This window comes from Exophiala viscosa (genome assembly GCF_022695815.1).
Source record: "Exophiala viscosa unplaced genomic scaffold EDD37scaffold_6, whole genome shotgun sequence".
In the NCBI taxonomy this organism is placed as follows: domain Eukaryota; kingdom Fungi; phylum Ascomycota; class Eurotiomycetes; order Chaetothyriales; family Herpotrichiellaceae; genus Exophiala; species Exophiala viscosa.
Window position 1 is genome coordinate 283957 of NW_026944358.1, and position 18614 is coordinate 302570.

The 18614-nt window shown below is 51.2% G+C and overlaps 8 protein-coding genes across 8 annotated transcripts; 4 read left to right on the forward strand and 4 right to left on the reverse strand.

The window, feature by feature from the left end:
* Positions 1–271: 271 nt before the first annotated feature.
* EDD37DRAFT_425165 (uncharacterized protein) lies at positions 272–1355 on the reverse strand. The gene is made up of 3 exons (XM_062812607.1): positions 1166–1355; positions 1110–1112; positions 272–1060 (listed from the first exon to the last, which is right to left on the reverse strand). The coding sequence occupies exons 1-3, from the start codon at positions 1202–1204 to the stop codon at positions 431–433; spliced, it is 672 nt and encodes a 223-aa protein (XP_062669360.1). The 5' UTR covers positions 1205–1355; the 3' UTR covers positions 272–430.
* A 1817-nt stretch (positions 1356–3172) lies between these two features.
* Positions 3173–5288, forward strand: EDD37DRAFT_609689 (glycosyl transferase; the record flags this gene model as incomplete). The annotated part of the gene is made up of 4 exons (XM_062815151.1): positions 3173–3461; positions 3513–3994; positions 4043–4342; positions 4392–5288. 4 exons carry the CDS (start codon positions 3173–3175, stop codon positions 5286–5288), a joined length of 1968 nt encoding a protein of 655 aa, XP_062669361.1.
* A 98-nt stretch (positions 5289–5386) lies between these two features.
* EDD37DRAFT_425477 (uncharacterized protein) lies at positions 5387–6689 on the reverse strand. Its single transcript, XM_062812609.1, has 2 exons — positions 5624–6689; positions 5387–5413 (listed from the first exon to the last, which is right to left on the reverse strand). Exon 1 carries the CDS (start codon positions 6578–6580, stop codon positions 5696–5698), a length of 885 nt encoding a protein of 294 aa, XP_062669362.1. The 5' UTR covers positions 6581–6689; the 3' UTR covers positions 5387–5413; positions 5624–5695.
* A 1-nt stretch (position 6690) lies between these two features.
* Positions 6691–8374, forward strand: EDD37DRAFT_425146 (uncharacterized protein). The gene has a single exon (XM_062812605.1). The coding sequence runs from the start codon at positions 6864–6866 to the stop codon at positions 8280–8282; it is 1419 nt and encodes a 472-aa protein (XP_062669363.1). The 5' UTR covers positions 6691–6863; the 3' UTR covers positions 8283–8374.
* An 896-nt stretch (positions 8375–9270) lies between these two features.
* Positions 9271–12519, reverse strand: EDD37DRAFT_425114 (Spc98 family-domain-containing protein). The gene has a single exon (XM_062812603.1). The coding sequence runs from the start codon at positions 12389–12391 to the stop codon at positions 9707–9709; it is 2685 nt and encodes an 894-aa protein (XP_062669364.1). The 5' UTR covers positions 12392–12519; the 3' UTR covers positions 9271–9706.
* A 1-nt stretch (position 12520) lies between these two features.
* Positions 12521–13636, forward strand: EDD37DRAFT_425150 (chromatin modification-related protein EAF7-domain-containing protein). Its single transcript, XM_062812606.1, has one exon. The coding sequence runs from the start codon at positions 12851–12853 to the stop codon at positions 13613–13615; it is 765 nt and encodes a 254-aa protein (XP_062669365.1). The 5' UTR covers positions 12521–12850; the 3' UTR covers positions 13616–13636.
* Positions 13636–16979, reverse strand: EDD37DRAFT_425112 (exocyst complex component Sec5-domain-containing protein). The gene has a single exon (XM_062812602.1). The coding sequence runs from the start codon at positions 16780–16782 to the stop codon at positions 13657–13659; it is 3126 nt and encodes a 1041-aa protein (XP_062669366.1). The 5' UTR covers positions 16783–16979; the 3' UTR covers positions 13636–13656.
* Positions 16980–17014: 35 nt separating this feature from the next.
* Positions 17015–18553, forward strand: EDD37DRAFT_425803 (isocitrate dehydrogenase [NAD] subunit 2, mitochondrial). Its single transcript, XM_062812610.1, has 2 exons — positions 17015–17306; positions 17367–18553. Exons 1-2 carry the CDS (start codon positions 17217–17219, stop codon positions 18441–18443), a joined length of 1167 nt encoding a protein of 388 aa, XP_062669367.1. The 5' UTR covers positions 17015–17216; the 3' UTR covers positions 18444–18553.
* Positions 18554–18614: the final 61 nt, after the last annotated feature.

Genomic DNA, 18614 nt, shown 5'->3' on the forward strand with positions numbered 1-18614 from the left:
TCGAGCAATGGCTCGATTATAACACCACGAAGCGGAATTCTTCGTCTGTGTCTGCAATAACTGGGCCCATATCTGGCGAGCAATTTTTGTTCATTGTTGTCTGTCCATCTCATAGTCGAAAGGATCCTCCATCAGGATATCTGCACGTTCGAAGCAGGGGACACCAGACGAGGGCGCAAAGAGGGGTGCGCTGCTCTCCATAACGTACAGCACCCAGTACTATTTAAGGGACCATCTTCTTTGAGAGGTCGGCCTCATCTCGTTGAAGGACGGTAGTTTCCGTCAATCTTCCACCCATCTGCCTGAGTCGCGATACCGTGCTGTAGGTTTGGCGTGTCGAAAAGCTTGGGTGGCATTATTGTACACGAAAGTCAAGGTCCAACCGTATGCCGGACCGTATTTTGGCAGAAAAGACACGTCAAGAAGGACGTTATGACTCGGCCGTCAATCTTTCCGCAGCCTCTCTCGCTCTCTTCAAGTCTGCTTGTTGTTTCTTCACAGCGTCAACACCAATCTTGACCAGCTTCCGGTCTTCCTCGGATTGTTGGAAGAATGTAGCGAGTTTCTGGCGAAGTTCCTCGTCCTGCGGTGCAACGGGCACATTTTGGGCATTCGTCGTCCTCTGGAACCATCTCCAAATTTCTCTGGCGTGTGTTCGGTCCAGGCTGAGCTTTGCATTTCTCGAGAAGATGGGTGAAGGAGGTGATGTAGATGAAGGATCGCTTTCACTAGCGGCAGGTTGTGGTTTCGACTCGATCTCGGTCCATTGCTCGACAAAGTCTTCTCCCTCGTGTGGCGGCTTTTGTAGTGCTTGTAGTGAGCCTTTGTCATTGGCCTCAAATGTCAGCTCTAGCTGCGCTGGCTCTGCATCTTCCACCCGAATCGGTAGGGAGGGGTTATGGAATTTTAATCGTGGTAGAGCGTCTTTAGCGAAGGTTCTCGGGGCTTGATTGCTGAGGGACCATTTCGTTCGTGGATACCGCATGACCAGTCGGGTCAGCTGTGGTGATGGAGGCGGAGGGAGAGTGGCTGCGCCCTTGCCATATTGAATTGCTAGTAGCTGAAAACGTGAGATTGGAGCACCACAGCCTTGATCATCTACTGCTCACCTTCTGCTTCTTGTTAGCATGAGTGCAGTGTAGCTAGGGGACGGATAGCAACTTACAGGCTGGAAATTCCGCATGCGCTTCGCTAGGTTGACCATATTGCTTGGATTGTATATGCAAGTTCAATGGTGGTCACGCTCCGACAGCACCAAACGCAAGGGCTGAGGGTTGGATGTAGTCGTACAAGGATGGGATTCACGGCCTTGGGCTCAATTGTCCTGACAGTCCAAAGGTTGCGCCGGTCTCCCAGGATTTCTGGGAACAAACATGCCGAGACAAGGCTGAGGGCTAGTGGGCTCGGCGTGTTTGCTGTACAAGAGCGGAGCCACGCGGAGCGTCAGTCTCGGCAAGGCCGCGTCGAATAGGGGTAAGTTGGGCCATGAAGACGACAACACCGTCTGCAGGTCACAAAGAAGTAGAGAAGAGCTGACAAGTAGCCTGACTTCATTGTGTCGACACAAGTCCATGGGACGGACATGTTCCGAGGAGAACGGGTGTATTTCCTGCATTCACCAACAGTACGTCATACTGATGCCCCTGCTCTATGCTGCCCAGACAATATTGCTATGATTGTGCAATCTGCTTGGGATTTGCGTATTGCTCCAAGCCATGGCGGACAGCCTGAAGTCAACAAAGAGGTAATACCGAAAGACTATGGGCGTCAAGGAGTCCAATCCCGGCACTTTCGGCACAGATATCCCATCAGCGGGTGGCTTTGATCGTTGTCATCTTGTCCCCTGCGAACTGCCATTACAACAAAGTATGCTCTTGTCTTCTTGTGTTTCAATCGGAGATGGTATGATATGTGTACTCTTGTAAAATCCACGGAGATATCCTGTTGCTCTTAGTCACACAGCCTGACCATCTCTCGCTCATCGAACCGATTCGTTCTTGGAGGCCGATGGGCAGATCAATGCTGTCCCTTGTTTATCACCATTAGAACCCTGTTATCGCTTGTACTTACCCGCTCTTGAAGTAATCAGACACAAACTCTGAAGGAGGATGGCCAGGATTCGTGAGCCATTATTGGTTCCAGAGAGGAGACGGATAGTTGTGCACTTCTCAAACAACCGTTAGAGGTGGAGAAACCTCATGGTCGCACGTCGATGAAGACTGTGGTGGTCTGTGTATTACTCCTAGGCATTGACGTTGGGTCAAGATGGTTGAGGGTGGAGTGCAACGAGGTGATGACCTTGGGGCCTTGGACTGGGATGGCCAACAAAGGGCATACTGCAGCAGAATCATGTTAGCAACCACGCAGAGTAATACATGAGGAACGAAACGACACCATTGCAGGCATGGAAGTTGCTGTCTGTGCTGCTCATGCATCCGTCGTTGATTGTCTAGCCGGTTACTCGTACAGCAACCGATCTCAAAGTCACTAGCAAACTTCAACGGTCTTGAGAAGAGCCCACACTGGTAAATGATGGCTGACAAGGCACAGCCTTGCAGCAAGATAGTGTCTGTAATGTGGCCAAAGTGGAGATGGCCGGGGTCTGACAGGGGTGGATGGAGTAGGGGTGTGCACCATGACAAGGGCGACAGGACAAGGTGCCAGGGTCGATTTGCTGGGTAGAGACATCCTGAATGAACGAAGAAGGACAAGAAGGAAAGACCACACCAGTAGGACCTGGTTGTTGCATTGCTTTGCCATGTTGATGCAAACAGAGAACGCAGGCAAGGCCGGCTGTCCTTCCTCGTTGGTGGGCCGCAGGTAGATGTTCAGAGCTGGTCCTGCAGGTGAATACCTTCTCACTCTCTTTTCCTTCTTCACAACCAACTTTCTCTTTCTTTCTCTCTCCCACAACACCATCATTCATCTCGTATACAATCATCAAAGATCAATCCCTCAAGAACACTCTTCGGTTGAACATCTTCGTTGAACGTCTTCGCGTGTCGCTATGAACGACTGCAAGATCGACTGCGTTGGTGAACAACCTTTTCACTTTCACTCTCTTCCTCATCAACCTGATCACAAACCATCATCTCTTCATCCTCAAAGAACTTCTCAAAGACTCATTCAAGCTTGTCGACGCGTCTGTATACCTATACAGTACATCAGCACAATGGTCAAACCTCTTCCTGGTGACCGTCACTTTGACGTCAGTTCAGGTGACAACCTTAAGATGGCTATCACCAAGAGACTCAATCATCCTCTGTATGAGATTGTGCAGCTCGGCAACAAGTCTGAGAACCCAGTCAGCCACCTCTCCAACGGCCTCTCCTTCGCTAGCCTTGCTACCACAGTCTGCTTCGTCAAGTCTCTTTTTGACAATGCCATCGAAGCCAAGAAGCGTGGACAAGATTACCTTGTGCCAGCTTGGTTGTTTGCAGCATCTCAAGTGTTCGAAAATGGTAAGTAAGCCCTTTCATCGTGATCACAGACCTTCACTGACATCGTCGCAGGTGCAACCATCAGTGATGGGGTGTGGCGTCTTATTGTCAATTCTATCCGGAGCACAACCCCACGACCAACACTCCGTGTCCTTGGTCATAAAGTCCCAATTGTCGATGTCTTTGTGACTTGCTGTGGCGAACAAAATGACATAGTCATCGACACTCTCAAGGCGGCGTGTGCAATGGACTATCCAATCAGCAAGTTCCGAGTCATCTGTGCCGACGATGGCAAGAATCCCAGATTGAAGAAGGCGTGTGGAGAACTCGTCAACAAGTACACCAACCTCGTGTACTACTCTCGCCAGAAGCCTGACGACGGCAACCATGGATACAAAGCAGGAAACCTGAATGTCACCTGGAAGGCCCTCGGCACATCAGCAGAGTTCCTTGCTTGCTTTGACGCAGACATGATCCCAGAGCCTGGCTTCCTTCGTGCACTTCTTCCTCATGCGTTGATTGATGACAAGGTTGGCATGGTCACCTGCGCACAGGTATGTCGTAAGAAACCATCGCCCTTTGACGTGTGCTAACAGTGGTAGCACCATTACAACATCCCAGACAACGATCCTTTGTACCAGTCGAACATCACCGGCACTGGTGCCGATGATGGAATACGAGACTCGGTTAACGCCTCATGGTGCCCAGGAAGTGGCTTCATCATCAGAAAGACTGCCTGGAAAGAGATCGGTGAATTCCCTACCTTCTCCATCACAGAAGACCTGATCACCAGCTGGATGTTACATGGCAAAGGCTGGAAGATCGTGCTCGTCCATGAGTATCTCCAATGGGGACTTCAACCAGATTGTCTCTTGTCACACTTGAAGCAACGCCGCAGATGGGTAAGTCATGTACCTCATGAATGTCATGCTGCCGACTAACACCTGCTAGTGGGCTGGTCACGTTCGTGATGGCTTCACACTGGACTTCTCCTTTGACAAACGTCTTTGGGGAGCAACCCTCGTCCAGCGAGTCGCCATGTTTCATCACTGTTGCCGCCCATACCTGTACACCGTGTGGAAGCTGATGGCTCTCATGTTGATCCTCCTGGCTCTGATCATCCCGGGATCTGTCGTTCCTGTTGCGGACGTCAACGGCCTCTGGAAGATTGTCTTGTTTGTCGCTGTTCAACAAGTCTTCAGCATGTACGCAGACTGCAAATCCATCTGGAGCGGCATGTTTTGGAACCTGCGACGTCGTCAAGCAACCAATGCCTGGCTTGGAATTCATTTCACCAGAGACGTCATCGGCAGTATGATGCCCAAGACCTGGGGTGGCCTTCGCCTTGGCTTCGAGGTTAGCGGTACAGACTCCGTGCCAAAGAAAGCCATCAAGGAAAGATACCTCAAGCATCGTCCTGAAGGAATGTGGGACCGCCTCGCCCTTGTTCACCATCGTGAAGGAATCATGTACCACGGTGCTCTTGTCTTTGTCTTTCTCTGCGCCATCATCTTGTGCGTCTGGACCGACTACAGTTTCGTGTCTGGTACCCCTTACTGGCTTCGGATCATGGCTGGTGTCGGTTTCACTGGTCACTTTCTGATTGCTTATCTTCCTCTTCACATTACTCCCATGGAGTACATGATGTATCCACCAACAATGCCAACCAGACGTCGCTGCATGGTCTTTGAGCAACCAGCCAGACTTTGGCGTGCGGCACCAGAATTCAAGGGAATCAAGTGGACCAGAGCCAGTTGGTGGTTGGAGATCCCACACTCTCTCGGACGTATGTGGTTGTTGATGACAGTTGCTACCTTGTGGCTTTCGACTCGCGCTGGCGCGGTTTGAAAGACGATTGACAAGGAGATGAACCGATATTCCAGGGGTTGAGTGAAGAAAACCTCTCGGCAAGAACAACGGCACATTTTTCAACGCTTCGCCCTAACACCGCTTACTTCTATCAGTATATCGGTCTTAAAAGAGACGACATCAACCATCAGCAAGGGTGCTGACAACAAGGAATCACAATGAAAGGAAGACAATGTTGTTGCAGTGGTGATTGCAATGACTGTGCAGAGTGCTTTACAACACAGCATGCTTAACAAACACAAGGCTTACGAAGTCAACAGAAAGAAGGGCTTGACAATGAGCAGAAGAGCTCAAATGAATGTACTTGTACTCACAGCAGACATTAGACATTGCAGTCTTTAGCATTTGTGCTCCTCATCAATGACACAGCCGGATGTACTGCTGAATTAAGCATTCCGAGCATTGTCCAATATCTCCTTCGCTCTCAGATCCTCTTCAAACTGATCAGGATCTTCTACCGATTTATCCTCCGCCCTCTTTGGCCTCAACCCTAGTTCTGCTTGTTGATCCCAGATCCGATCGTGACGCTTTGCCCATCGTTCCCTTCTTCGTTCCATTTCATTTTCTGATGGCTTCCATTTACTCTTCAGAATACGCCGTATAGCCTCTGGTGAGACTTTGAAGTGTTCCGCAAGCAGTGGAGTGGAATATCTGTCCGGATCTTCCGCATGGAGTGCGCGAATGCCCTCCATAGTATCTGGAGATAACTTCTTGCGAGGCTGCCACCCATCGTCGCCGAATTTCTGTTCCAGCGCTTGCTTCTGTATCTGCCATGGTGCAGACTTTTTGTGCTTGACGGGTTCAGCCAAATCCTGCAACTCTACACGTTTTTTCCATCTCTGAGACGGACTTTTCTCTCCTTCGGTGTTCCTCGAATCATCCTTCACCGACATAGCATCTCTTGGGTTCCAACGTGCTTTGCCTTCCCTCCTTCTGCTTGTCGACCCGAATGTTGAGTCAGACGACTGAACTTCTTCGCCTGTACCGCGTCGGGCAGGCCTCCTCTCGAATCCATCGAATCGGTCGTTGACAGCCTCCGTTCCGGAAGCCGAAGTGTATTTGCGACGTTTTCGAAGATGTATGTCTTGATTTTCACTGGAGGCTGCAGAGATGGCTGTTCGGGTCGGTCGAGATGCCAGGCTCAACGAGGCAAAGGAACTGGACAGGGGCGTTCTTGCGGAGGATTGCACAAGACGAGATGGGTTGCATGATGGTCGAGACCTGCAGATCACGTCCCAGACAAGTCTACATGAGCGCCCGTGGACAGACATGACGAAGACTCAACCCGGCTTTTCGGTGCACAGGCTGCAGAACTGCGTATGTTGTTAGATGAGAGATAAACGGGCTTCCGGATGCAGAGACAAAATTTGGAGAACTTCATGACTAGCCGAATGACAACCTCAGGCAAATCTTGACTCGTCATGTCATTGACATCAACATCAGCCGCTAAGACTCCGGCCATGGCCTTGATGACTTTTGCCATCCAAACATGTCTCCTTCCTACTTATATTCAGATTTCGACTTCGGGGGTCGTAGTTTTCGTTTCAGACGGAGATGGCATGGCCAAATCCTTTTCGGCGACGAGACGAGAATACTCGGACGTGCTGGGGTTACACCTTCCAATTGACCCCAGAGCATCTCACGCCCGAGCAGGCTCATCCCATGAAATACACTTATGATGTCTTGGGAGAAGAGTGTTATGAGATTTTGAACCAGATCAGTCCGCCGGTGGAGACTGCAAAAGACCCGTTGCAAGGTCTGGACGACAATGGAAGACCAATTCAATTAAAAGCAAAGAGAGATCTTTACATCCTCCTAAGAGACAACAAAGACAAACACGAAAAGCTCAAGCAATTGTGGGACGAAGTCACCACAGTCCCTGACTGGGTGGACTGGGAACAGATCGCTCGTGGTCAAGACGTGTTCTACCGCTATGGAGGCGCGACACTGACTGGTCTGGCGTACCAATCACTCCTCGGAGGCATGGGCGCAAACCGAGTCGTCGAGGTTCTTGCCCGTACAGGCGGGTTCTCAGTCAAAGTCGCCAGACACCGACTCTTCGAGACGACGCAGCACATCCTCGAATGCACACGCTCGGTCGAGTCAATCAAGCCTGGAGGTGCGGGCTTTGCATCCAGCCTCCGAGTCAGATTATTACACGCCGCAGTCCGTCAGCGGCTCATGAAACTGACCAAGACACGACCAGAGTACTACAGCGTGGAGAAATACGGCATTCCCATCAACGACCTCGATTGCATCGCCACGATCGGCACTTTTTCTGCTACCATCATCTGGCTCTCCCTCCCACGGCAGGGCATATGGTTACGAGAGCAAGAGATCTTGGACTACATTGCCTTGTGGCGACTTATTGCACACTATGTGGGTACACCGACAGAATGGTTCGAAACGCCCGAGAAGGCGAAAGCCATGATGGAGTCACTACTCATGAACGAGATTAATCCGACTGAAACTTCGAAGATCCTGGCGGCCAATATTATCCGGTGTCTCGAGGCTCAGCCACCAACGTACGCCTCTCGGTCGTTCCTCGAGGTCAATGCCCGCTGGCTGAACGGCAATGAATTGGCTGATGCTCTTGGTCTTGGGCGTCCGTCAGCATGGTATTGGGCTCTTATGGCGGGGCAGTGCATATTCTTCATGTCAATTTGCTACCTTTACCGGTCAATTCCCGCGCTCGACAAGCGGAAAGTCGCGGCACTACGGCAGGTGTTTTGGCAAGTCATCGTTGAGGGCAAGTTCGGCTTGGGAGAAGAGACGGTCTTTGACTTCAAGTACATTCCCGACTTTAATGTGGCCACGGCAAGAGGTGGCGATGAACAAGCTGCAAAGAAGGAAGTCGGCATCGAGCGACGGAATTTGAATACATTGCTCATTGCGTCGGGCTGCCTCGTTGCCATCGGGTATGTGGGCGTGAAGGTTACGTCTGCGCTGGTCTCGAGGATCGTGTGGAGGTGAAAGATAAGAATGAAGATACAAGTTAAACACCCAGTATCGACAGAAAGGTGCCACACTCTTGTCAGCAACATCACCGCGCATTCCGACCGCTACCGTCATCGACGCCTGAAATACCCATTTTCGAAGTAATCAAACATTCACACGAAGCATATACCCGCTTCCATGAACACGGTGATCAGGAGGTTACAACTTCTGAACCCACACTCCCAAACTTTCACATTCCTTCCGCCCCTCATCCACGCTCAGAGTATGCCTCTCGCCCAGCCCGCCTTCAAGCTCGTCGAGTGTCGGCGGATTCCCCACCGGTGTGTGATCGGGATCACATTCTTCACAAGCCCGGTTCGCAGTGAACCTGTATCCGCGTAGTGCCGCAGGATCGGGCTTCGATTCCAGTGCGCGTGAGATCGAGCGCGATAAGGATAGTCCGAGACCTGATGAGCGCCCTTCCGGTGGTGGCGACTTCTTGGACTTGCGGCATGGTTGGTCGAAGGATCGTTTATGCGAGGGGTGGGATGGTGTGCATGTGAATGTTAAGCTGAAGGAGCGGCACATTGTGCTTGATATCTGAGACTGGTGGGCGCTCGGTGGTCAGGGATGTTTGGATGTAATGTTTGTGGTGTGGTGTCTCGATTAGCACAGACTGGATCGTATCTCTGGGGTTGTTCCTAGATCGTTGGTAGCGATGTATACCTAGGTAGGTACCGTAGAGTCGAGTATGTTGCTTCGCGGCTGGTAGACGCCTGGTGTTTGGTATTCAAATCGTCTTTCTCCCCTCACTTCGTCTTGACAAATGGCTGGCTATAGGCCTTGATCAAGCCTCGACCAAAAATCTCTCGAGTATCTCAGGTCCACACGTATGCGCTGTCCACTTGCTTCACCCGTAAGTCACGCCTAGCCACAATCCAACGCTGATTGTAACGTTATTTCGTTCTTATCCCCAGCAGAGGTATGAATACACCTGAGGAGTTACTAAGATGCAATAGTCCATTCATCAACACCTTATCAACGAAGTCTTTACCCCGCGTTACCTCAGCTTCGTCCTTATCATCCTCACACGACCTCAGGCTTGCCATGGGTCGGAGTATGACGAATGCTTTGCGCGTAGCAATGCAGGGTCCGAGTCTGGACTCAACCGGCTTTCCAGGCTTCTGCCCAGTCACCAGGGAGTGTCCCGTCTTACCGGCCAATTCACCCTATGATCGAGTGATGGGGCAAGAAATAAGCATTGGTCTTGTGCTTGTTTTTGCTTGTTTGGCGCTAACTTAGCCTCTACCTAGGTAGGTAGTAGATTGCCTGCCTCAGACAATAGTATTTGTATTCATCAATTGCTCTGTTGCAGGGTATCTCATACACGCTAATAATGAATTATGCAGCAAATCGTTATCGTACAAGATGCCCCGGCGGCTCGTTGGTCTTACACATGTTCATACAAACACATCGGCGACGAATGCACCAGTTACCTTCCCACTCCAGTATCCAGACATGTCCAGCCTGAGATGTAGGTATTCGGACAGATTCGCGTGCTCATTCATCTCGTCGTCATTAACACCATCCTGAAACGACGCGGAGTCTGTCTGACTTGCAACTCGCAATCCCTTCAGAAATTGCCTGACTTGATTTCTGAATTGAGCTGGCAGTTCTCTTTCTTCGGATGTGAGCGATTCTTTCCGTCTTGCCGCAGCGAACCGAAGTACTGTAGAGAAAATGTCTTGAAGCAAACGTCGAAGAGAGGACTGCTTCTTCTTCAAAAACATGCCATGAAGGATATTGTCAAGGGTTCTGTCATGCAACGCTCGCAGATAATCTTGACTCTTGACCGTGCGCAGAGTACGCTCATAATCTTTCCTGTCAATATGCAATTTGACATTGTGCAAGATGTCTACGAACTTGCGCCAGTGCAGATCTATCACGACGTTATGGCAATAACCTGCCAGAGTTGTGACGAAGTGGTGCATTTCGAACATGATTTTGTGATCGCCGTCACCTTCTCTGAGCATAGTTTGCGTCAACTTATGCAATCTCAGGATCCTCAGCAGCAGCTGAAATACTCGATCATATTTATCTAGGATGTCTGGTGGAAAGACACTTCCCAGAACGTCATTTGGCGGCTTGTATTGAAGGCGCAGGAAATCCAGGGCATAGATCGAGTCGACGTCTCGACACTTCTCCAGCTCATCCGTTGTCATATCCCGGATGGCAAAGGACATCGAACCTTCCAGAGCGCGGTTTGCTGTTGTCGCGAGGCTGTCTGACAATATTCCCATGAGCGCTAGCCTTAGCTCGGAGCTTGCGGGCGGCCAGGTATCTCGGGCCTGAAGACGAAGACCTGTCGAAGCACCTGACCGTCTGTGACCTTCTCCACTGGTCTGGTCAGGGTCAAATAGAGCTATGCCTAATCTCGAGCTGAAGGAGGCGTGGCCGAGGAAGTGGAAATGCCTTTGGAGATTAATATGCTCGAGAAGGTGGTGCTGTTGGAACAACAACTCGAGGACAGCGTAGGATAGGAGCCGGTGTTGCGCCGAAATGAGGGGCGTGATGGACAATGGCAACGCCTGCTCAATGTCCAAATCGAATGGCGAATTGTCGACGTTGGGACTGTCGAGGCAGTAGAGAATCTGTTCGTGCAAGTCGTCTTGTTCGAGGGCAGGCACTGAGGCGACGTCGAACTTAAAAAGCTCCAGATCAAGATGAAACGGATCTCCATACCTTGCTTCTTCAACATCAGGGTCGTCCGCATTGAAATTTCGAACGGTCGGCATAGTGCCTGGGACGGCGGGACCCGACCTTGCTCCCGCGACAAGCAGTGATTCCCTCGCGGTCTCGTATGAACTGGCTCGATTTTGAAGTTCTGAGATGGTATGAAAGGTGTACCCAAGCTCGAGAGTTGTTGTATTTGTCCGGTCGCCTACCAAAGGTAACAGGAGAGGGCATTGAGAAGCTTGTGACCTCAGTAATGTCAAGCTCTGCTGCGTTTCTAGGATTGTTGCTGAATGGTCTCGGTTCAAAAGTCCATCCACAAACGGCTGAGCTTCCGAAGCAATATCGGAAGATAAGTCGCTATCTCGTAAGGGACTGAGACCGATATCCTCACTCAGCTGTTCGAGCAGAGGTCGACACACCCTTCCGAAGATAGCTTGCATGACTTTGCCGACACCAGGATGTCTGATAGATACATCTGCAGCCTTGGCCATCAAAACAGAGATAATAGCCTTGTCAGTGTTGCAAGACCGGACAGTCTCAGTACATTCTCCCATTGTGGTAACCAATTTTCCAATCTTTCCCATCAAGACCTTTAATTGCAGCAATGACAGTACCTGTTGTCTATAAGACTCAAGGTACTTGTGGATTGTGTACAGGGCTGCCTTCGCGGCGCCGAAGAAGGCTACCCTCGATGGGGAGAAGTGGTCGATTGAGATTTCGATTCGCTCAGTCAGGAGTTTGGTAGTTATGCCAACTCTTGCGATGGTCTCGAATAAGGCCTCAAGAATACTCGCGCTATAATCTTCCGCCACCATTTGTGTTAAGTGTTTTGTGAACCTTTTCTCTTTTTCAGTCCAGACAAAGACTGCAGAGCTTCTTCCCATGGCCATCTCGAAAAGCGCGCTGAGGAGCGCATCAGTCTTTACTGACCGTGTCGATACATTCTCCCCTGCAACCTGGAAGATAGCATGATATGTTCTCGCGCCTGCTTCGCTGACATAGCCTGACACCGGCTCCGAATGGCGTTCGTCCAAGAATGTGTCCCAGGTTATCAATTCGGTTTGAGGTTTCTTCTGGAATACCTCAGGCAACTTCCAGATGTTGGCAGCCTCGTCCTGGCCACTCTCCTCTTTTGAACCATCCTGAGGTTCGTTCTCGACATCAGAATCGGTGATCGAGGCCGAGGCCGAGAGATCTGGCAGAGGGACATCCTCGAGATTGAGATGTAGAATTTCTGTGTCAAGACCGGACAATGTCTTTTGCTCGGTTTGATCCAGCCGGAAGAGTCCGCTTTCGAGGCTGCTATTGAAGCGGAAGCCGTCCCATGTTATGCTGGGTTCAAGTCTGAGTGATGGGAAGTTCGTGATCGCATCGCTTAGAAAGGGGTCGTCAAAGATGGAATATGACATTGCGTAGATTTCTGGAGCATGATGATCGCTCGCAGCGTGTCATTTTGCGCGGCCTCGGTTTCTAATAGTCAGTCCGCTACGGACGTGGAAGGTACGCAAATGTCAACGCTGGTGTTTATTTTTTCGACGCGCCGATGATCGCATCGCGCGTTGAGTTCAATACCTAACAGCCACCCGAAACAGGCAACTTAACCGCGACTTTTTGATGGCCTCAGGATTCGAGACGAGCAATCGACATCCGAGAAGCATTTTGTGATATGAGGCAGAAGAGTTGTCAGTGTATAACAGGAACAACGAAATCTGGGTTGACACTGTTGTCGGTCAACGCCATTGCACACGGCAGGTGCTGGATTTGGTTCGGTTCAGAACACGGCGATCTGAGATAGGACCACATACGATTATCGGACCTGGACACCACGCTTGACGAGATCTGGTCAGCAACCGAGGGATCATCAAGCCATGGCTACCACCACAGAGGTGGACGAATCCAAAACGGACCTTTCGCAATGGACCGACGACCAAGAATCAGCACTACTCCAAGCTATCGTCCGCTGGAAACCAGTGGGCCTCCACAAACACTTCCGCATGATCGCAATCAGAGAACATCTACTTGCTCAAGGTATCATCGGGCCGGATGATCCTCGCACGACATCCACAGAGATATGGAAGAAACTCGAATCACTATACGACCTAGCCAAGCTAGACGAGCGAGAAGATTCAATCATTGACGCCGGGGACGACACTTTCCGAGACTTTGAGCTTCCGCGCGAAGACTTTGAGGAACTGATGTGGCAGAAACGCCTGGCACCAGATGGCACGCAAAGTCCAGACTGGTCTAGGAGAGAAAGCACGGTGGCAGACACGGATGAGCCCCGGTCGTCGCCTGTCCCAGGATCGGTCAAATCGAGCAGACCAGGCAGAGTCTCTAGGCGCAGCGGCCGAGTTTCGCAACTTCAGAACGAGGTCGAGACGGAGTCTAAAGGCAGTAGGAGGACAAGTAAGGCGAATAGTGTGGCGGAGGTGGACGAGGATCAAGTCATGGAAGATGCGGGCGAGGAAGACCACGATGACGCAGCAGATGAGCACGAAAACCGGGAGACGGAAGAGGAAGAAGAGAGTGATGAGCAGCCCGAGGAAGAGGAAGAGGAAGAAAAGAAGACACCATCCGCGAGGGGTGGTCGGGGAGGACGGAGGGGCAGAGGAAGAAGAGGACGCCGGAAATAAATTGGTATTGCTCATCTAGGCCCTTCGTGTTCATGGACGATTCATGTGCCAGTGGCTTTCCGCTCTGGCCGACCACTTCTATCCTTCTCAGATGTCCGCTGTCGCTTAAAACAAGAAAAGCTATTCCTGCTGCCTTCGCGAAGTTTCTTCAACACGATTCTCATGTCACCCAGTTCCTGTTGCAGCCTTGTCCTAGCTTCGTTGGTGGTGCGCTTGTCCAATTCGGTGTAAATCTGTCCTTGAATCTCCCCAGCCTTGGCCGTCGCATAGTGTGTCATCGTCTGCGCAATGAACTCTGTGTCAAGGGTGGCTTGCATCAGGGCTGGCAAGGTGTATGTGTTTGGCTTGCGCTCTTTAAAGCCATCCAGAAGAGCCTGGGACATGTTCTCTAGTAGGTACGACAGGACCTCGCTCAGGAGAGGACTGCTCCCACCTGCACTCGATACGGTTGTAGAGACTTCCGTATGAACCATGACCAGAGTCATCAACGCAGCGTAGACATATGGTCTGACTTGATCTGGTCGGCTTGTAGTCGGGGCCCAGTCAGGCGCATTGATGCCGTCTTTGATGATCTTGGCTAATGTTGCAACCATTGGCCGCGTGTATGATTGGAAAAGCTTCGCGTCGATCTGGCCGAAGACATCTCTGATCGTCTTGGACTCTTCCGCTAGCTTCACGGAAAAGGACGACTCGAAAAGCTGGATGAGAGACGGCACATGCTCGTTGCGCAGTGCTTTGAGATTCGACATCGTCAAGAGCATCTTGGTATTCCGGCTTGATGGATTGATTGCGTCTTGCATTATCATCTCACTTGGTGCGGCACCCTCGGCCACGGAATCAAGACTTGTGACGATGACCCAATCATTGTTCTCACCTTGTGTCGATGTTTCTGCATTTTCAAGCATGCCGCTGACGGCTTTGTACACACTGCTGACAAACTGTGTGCGGACCATCTGCAGAAGCTTGGAAGACGGTGGAGTGATGATTTCTCGGCTTCCTGGTTTGGTGTTCGTGTTCGAGAAGTACAAGACTTGCTGCATTCCCAACAAGACTTTTCGCTCGTATGCTTCAAAGTACATGGGCATACGTGTCTGGTCTCTTTTCTCCGGAGTTCTGATCCAGTCTTCGAGGGATTTGCAACTTTCAGCATCCTTATTCCATGATTCACAGACCGCACGCATGCACCTTTCGCGAGCTCCACTGACCATGACTTTGATCTTGTCATAGACCGCATTGTTGTTGCTCACCGGACCCAGAGCTACCATCTCACTGGCAGCTGCTCCGACAAGGGCAAGGATCTTTTCGAGGTAATGCACAGCACTGAGGGCGTTGGATCGTGGCGGCCAGAAAGCGAAGTCTTCCCAGGCTTCACCCTTTTTCGCGGCTGCTGCAGGCAACTGTTGTGGATCCAATCTGCCGATGCGGCCGTCTGTCGGGGAGAAAGCAGCGGCTGTGAGAGGAGTTGCAGGAGTACCGGCAGAATCAGGGAGTGGCGAGAAGAGTGAGGAGATATCATCGGTTGGAGGATCGGCGAAGAGAGAGAACACAGCATCTCTGAGACGGGCGACTAATTCGCCCAGCCCCTTACGCAGGTCATTGGCCTCAGACTCGCCCAGCTGATGGTGTTTGCTGCTCTCGCCTTCCCAGCCCAATGGCAGTGTTTTCTGTTTGCTACCATCAATGAAGGACTGGGCGGACTCCCAGAAATCAACGACTTCGCCCAGCAGTCCATTTGAGAGAGAAAGCAATTTTGTCAAATAGGTCACAATGCAGTTCCAGAAGTCAACGACGTCCTCGCTATCAAGAGCATCTGGGCGGTCTTTGGACGCTTGTCGGAGGAATGCAGCGACCGTCTCAGACGATGATGCCTCTCCGGCTGCAAGTCGACGACGCAGGATCTCAATCTCAATTTTCGATCTTTCGACCACCGCCGCGATTTTATTTTTCAGATAGTCGTACCGTTCCAGAAGGAAGATCCAGATTGGGCTCTCCTCAACACCAAGATGTAATAGCACACGAATGAGTTCGATGTGTTCCTCTGCTTGGGACGCTCCTGGAAGTGGCATTGCGGCTGAAACGTTGGACAATCGGCGCCAAAGATCCCTTTTCAGACTCTTGGCTTGCTCTTCTGCATCGTGCCACATCCGCCCAATCGCCAGGATTCTGTGGACCTGATCGTCCGAGAGCGTGCGACCGTACTGTGCTACACTCTCGCTGAGTTCCTTGGCTTCGGACACATATTGTCGAGCAGCATCATAGAGCTCCAAAACCCTATCATAGTCTTTCTGTCGAATCGCATAACTCAGATTCGAGCCCAGCTCGTATAATGCGCGATTCTTCGCAATGGCTTCGGCGATGGCTTTCAAGTTGGCCTCACGCTCTTTGCCACCAAGAGCCGGACCCCAGACGTCCTCAGCCTTTTGCGAGACCTCCAAGAGTGGTGCTTTGATCCCTTGCACGCCATAATCCGTCTCCTTTCGAAGGGCATTTTTGCTTGGAGGTGGCGGCGCTGGTGTCGTCAACCCAGCAGCACTCCCGCTACTGACATTGCGGAAATGCATGCCGCTGGTGCGGCGTGAATGTCGAGGCGATGCAGCTGCAGGCGCGGCAGCAGGTTCGTTCACGCCTTGATTCCGCATCTCGGTGTATACATTGTCGATTGTGGCCTTAGCTCGGACAAAGCGTTCGAAGTTGGTTTCAACCAATGATTTCAAAGAAGCCGACTTTTGATCGATGGATCTGGACAGGTATTCTAGTCCACGGAGTAGATCTTCTGTTGATGCTTCACGATGAGTCAAGGACAAAAACATGCCTGGAGAAAAGGTGGTGGAGGACAGCATGAATCTGTTCCGGGCACGAGCATCCTCGGCAGGGATGTTGTAGTTTCTCAACACAGTGACCACACTGGGATATGCTCCCAAGGGGTCAGGTTCGTCTTTTTGGACGAGGTTCGCTCGGCCATCTCTAGTCTGTTGGGAACCAGGAAGCAGACTCTTTCGTTCGCTCGCACTCCTTTCCAAGGCTGAGTAGCGCGATCTAGAGCGCCTGACACCGACTGCATCCGGCAGATCGTCGTCGTCACTCTCATCTAGCTCCTTGGGCCATTCCTTTGGAAACGCGGTTGGTAGGTTGTAATGAGTGATGATGGTCCTTTCTTGATCACCCATTGTGTCGATTGATTTGCCGCGGAGAAACGACGATGCAACAGGGTCTCATTCCATATCTCCGTTGGTTCGTCTGCTGTATATGACAGAGGGTACCTAGATATATGTATGTCAGCCGATGTTTACAGGGGCATCCGAACCTGGAGGTCTCAGACGCCAAGACATTTCCGGCAGTCACGTGCATGGTCGCTCAATTTAGCCGATCATTCGCCGATGAGCGCATGCTGCAGGTGCCGTGAATCTGAAGCTTGATGGATGTGATGCAATTCCGCAGATAAAAAAGCATTGCTGCTTGAACAGCTTCACCACCTGCGCCCTCAACCCCCACAGCTTCACTTTGTACCAGCCACTCGTTCAATGCTGGGTACTGTGACCAGGAGTCTGCAGTGAACATTGTCTGCTCCCCCACGCAGCCGTTACAGTAAAACCCGCCCAACATGATTGCATCCAGACTGTTCGCGGCTCCAGCTCGTCAGTCCTTGCGAAGGGCTTGCCAACAAAAGCCATGGGCTGCTGCGACTTTCCAGGTACGCTGCCCGCAACCTGGTGAAGCTTCCTGCAGATCTGTATACTGATATCCGACCCAGTTCCAACCTAGACGATCTATAGTCACAAAGGAGGAGGATAAAGTCGCCAAATTCAAGGGTACAAAAGGTTCAGATGGCAACTTCACAGTCACATTAATAGAAGGAGACGGTATCGGTCCCGAGATCTCACAGTCCGTCAAGGATATCTACAAAGCTGCCGGCGTCCCTATTGTTTGGGAGCCCGTAGACGTCACACCTCGCTTGGTGGACGGCAAGACCACCATTCCAGATGAAGCTATTAAATCGGTGGAAAAGAACTATGTCGCATTGAAGGGACCTCTCGCAACTCCAATCGGCAAGGGCCATGTCTCCCTCAACCTTACCCTCCGTCGAACATTCAACCTCTTCGCCAACGTCCGTCCCTGCCGAAGTATCGAGGGCTACAAGACCGCCTACGACAATGTGGACACGGTTCTGATTCGAGAAAACACCGAAGGAGAATACAGTGGTATCGAGCACGTCGTCGTGGACGGTGTGGTGCAGTCCATCAAGCTTATCACCCGTGTTGCTTCGGAACGAGTTTTGAGATATGCGTTCCAATACGCTCGTGATATCAACAAGAAGAAGGTCCGAGTTGTCCACAAAGCAACCATCATGAAAATGTCCGACGGTCTCTTCCTTAGTACAGCAAGAGATGTTGCAAAGGACTTCCCTGATATCGAGTTCGATGTTGAGCTGCTGGACAACGCTTGCTTGAAGATCACCACCGACCCAGGCCCATACTCCGACAAAGTCCTGGTCATGCCCAACTTGTACGGTGACATTCTTTCCGATATGTGCGCTGGATTGATCGGTGGTCTGGGTCTTACACCTTCCGGCAACATTGGTGACGAGTGCTCCATTTTCGAGGCCGTTCACGGTTCAGCTCCCGATATTGCAGGCAAGGGTCTCGCCAACCCTACGGCCCTGCTTCTCAGCAGTATCATGATGTTGCGTCACATGAGCTTGAATGACCACGCGAACAAGATCGAGAACGCCATCTTTTCCGCGCTCGCCGAGGGCAAGGCTTTGACGGGTGATTTGGGCGGCAAGGCCAAGACACACGAATACGCACAGGCTATCATTGACCACCTATAAATGATCGCATGTGGCAGATGTAGATATCTTGGACTGAATTAGGTTGTTTCTGATAGCAAAGCAAGCTGGAATGAGGCGGGCGCCAAACATATTGTTAGTCGAGTAGGGAGGAGAGCAGTTTTATTGATGTACTATCTAACATCTCACAGCGAGTCCTTGATTGCAGATACG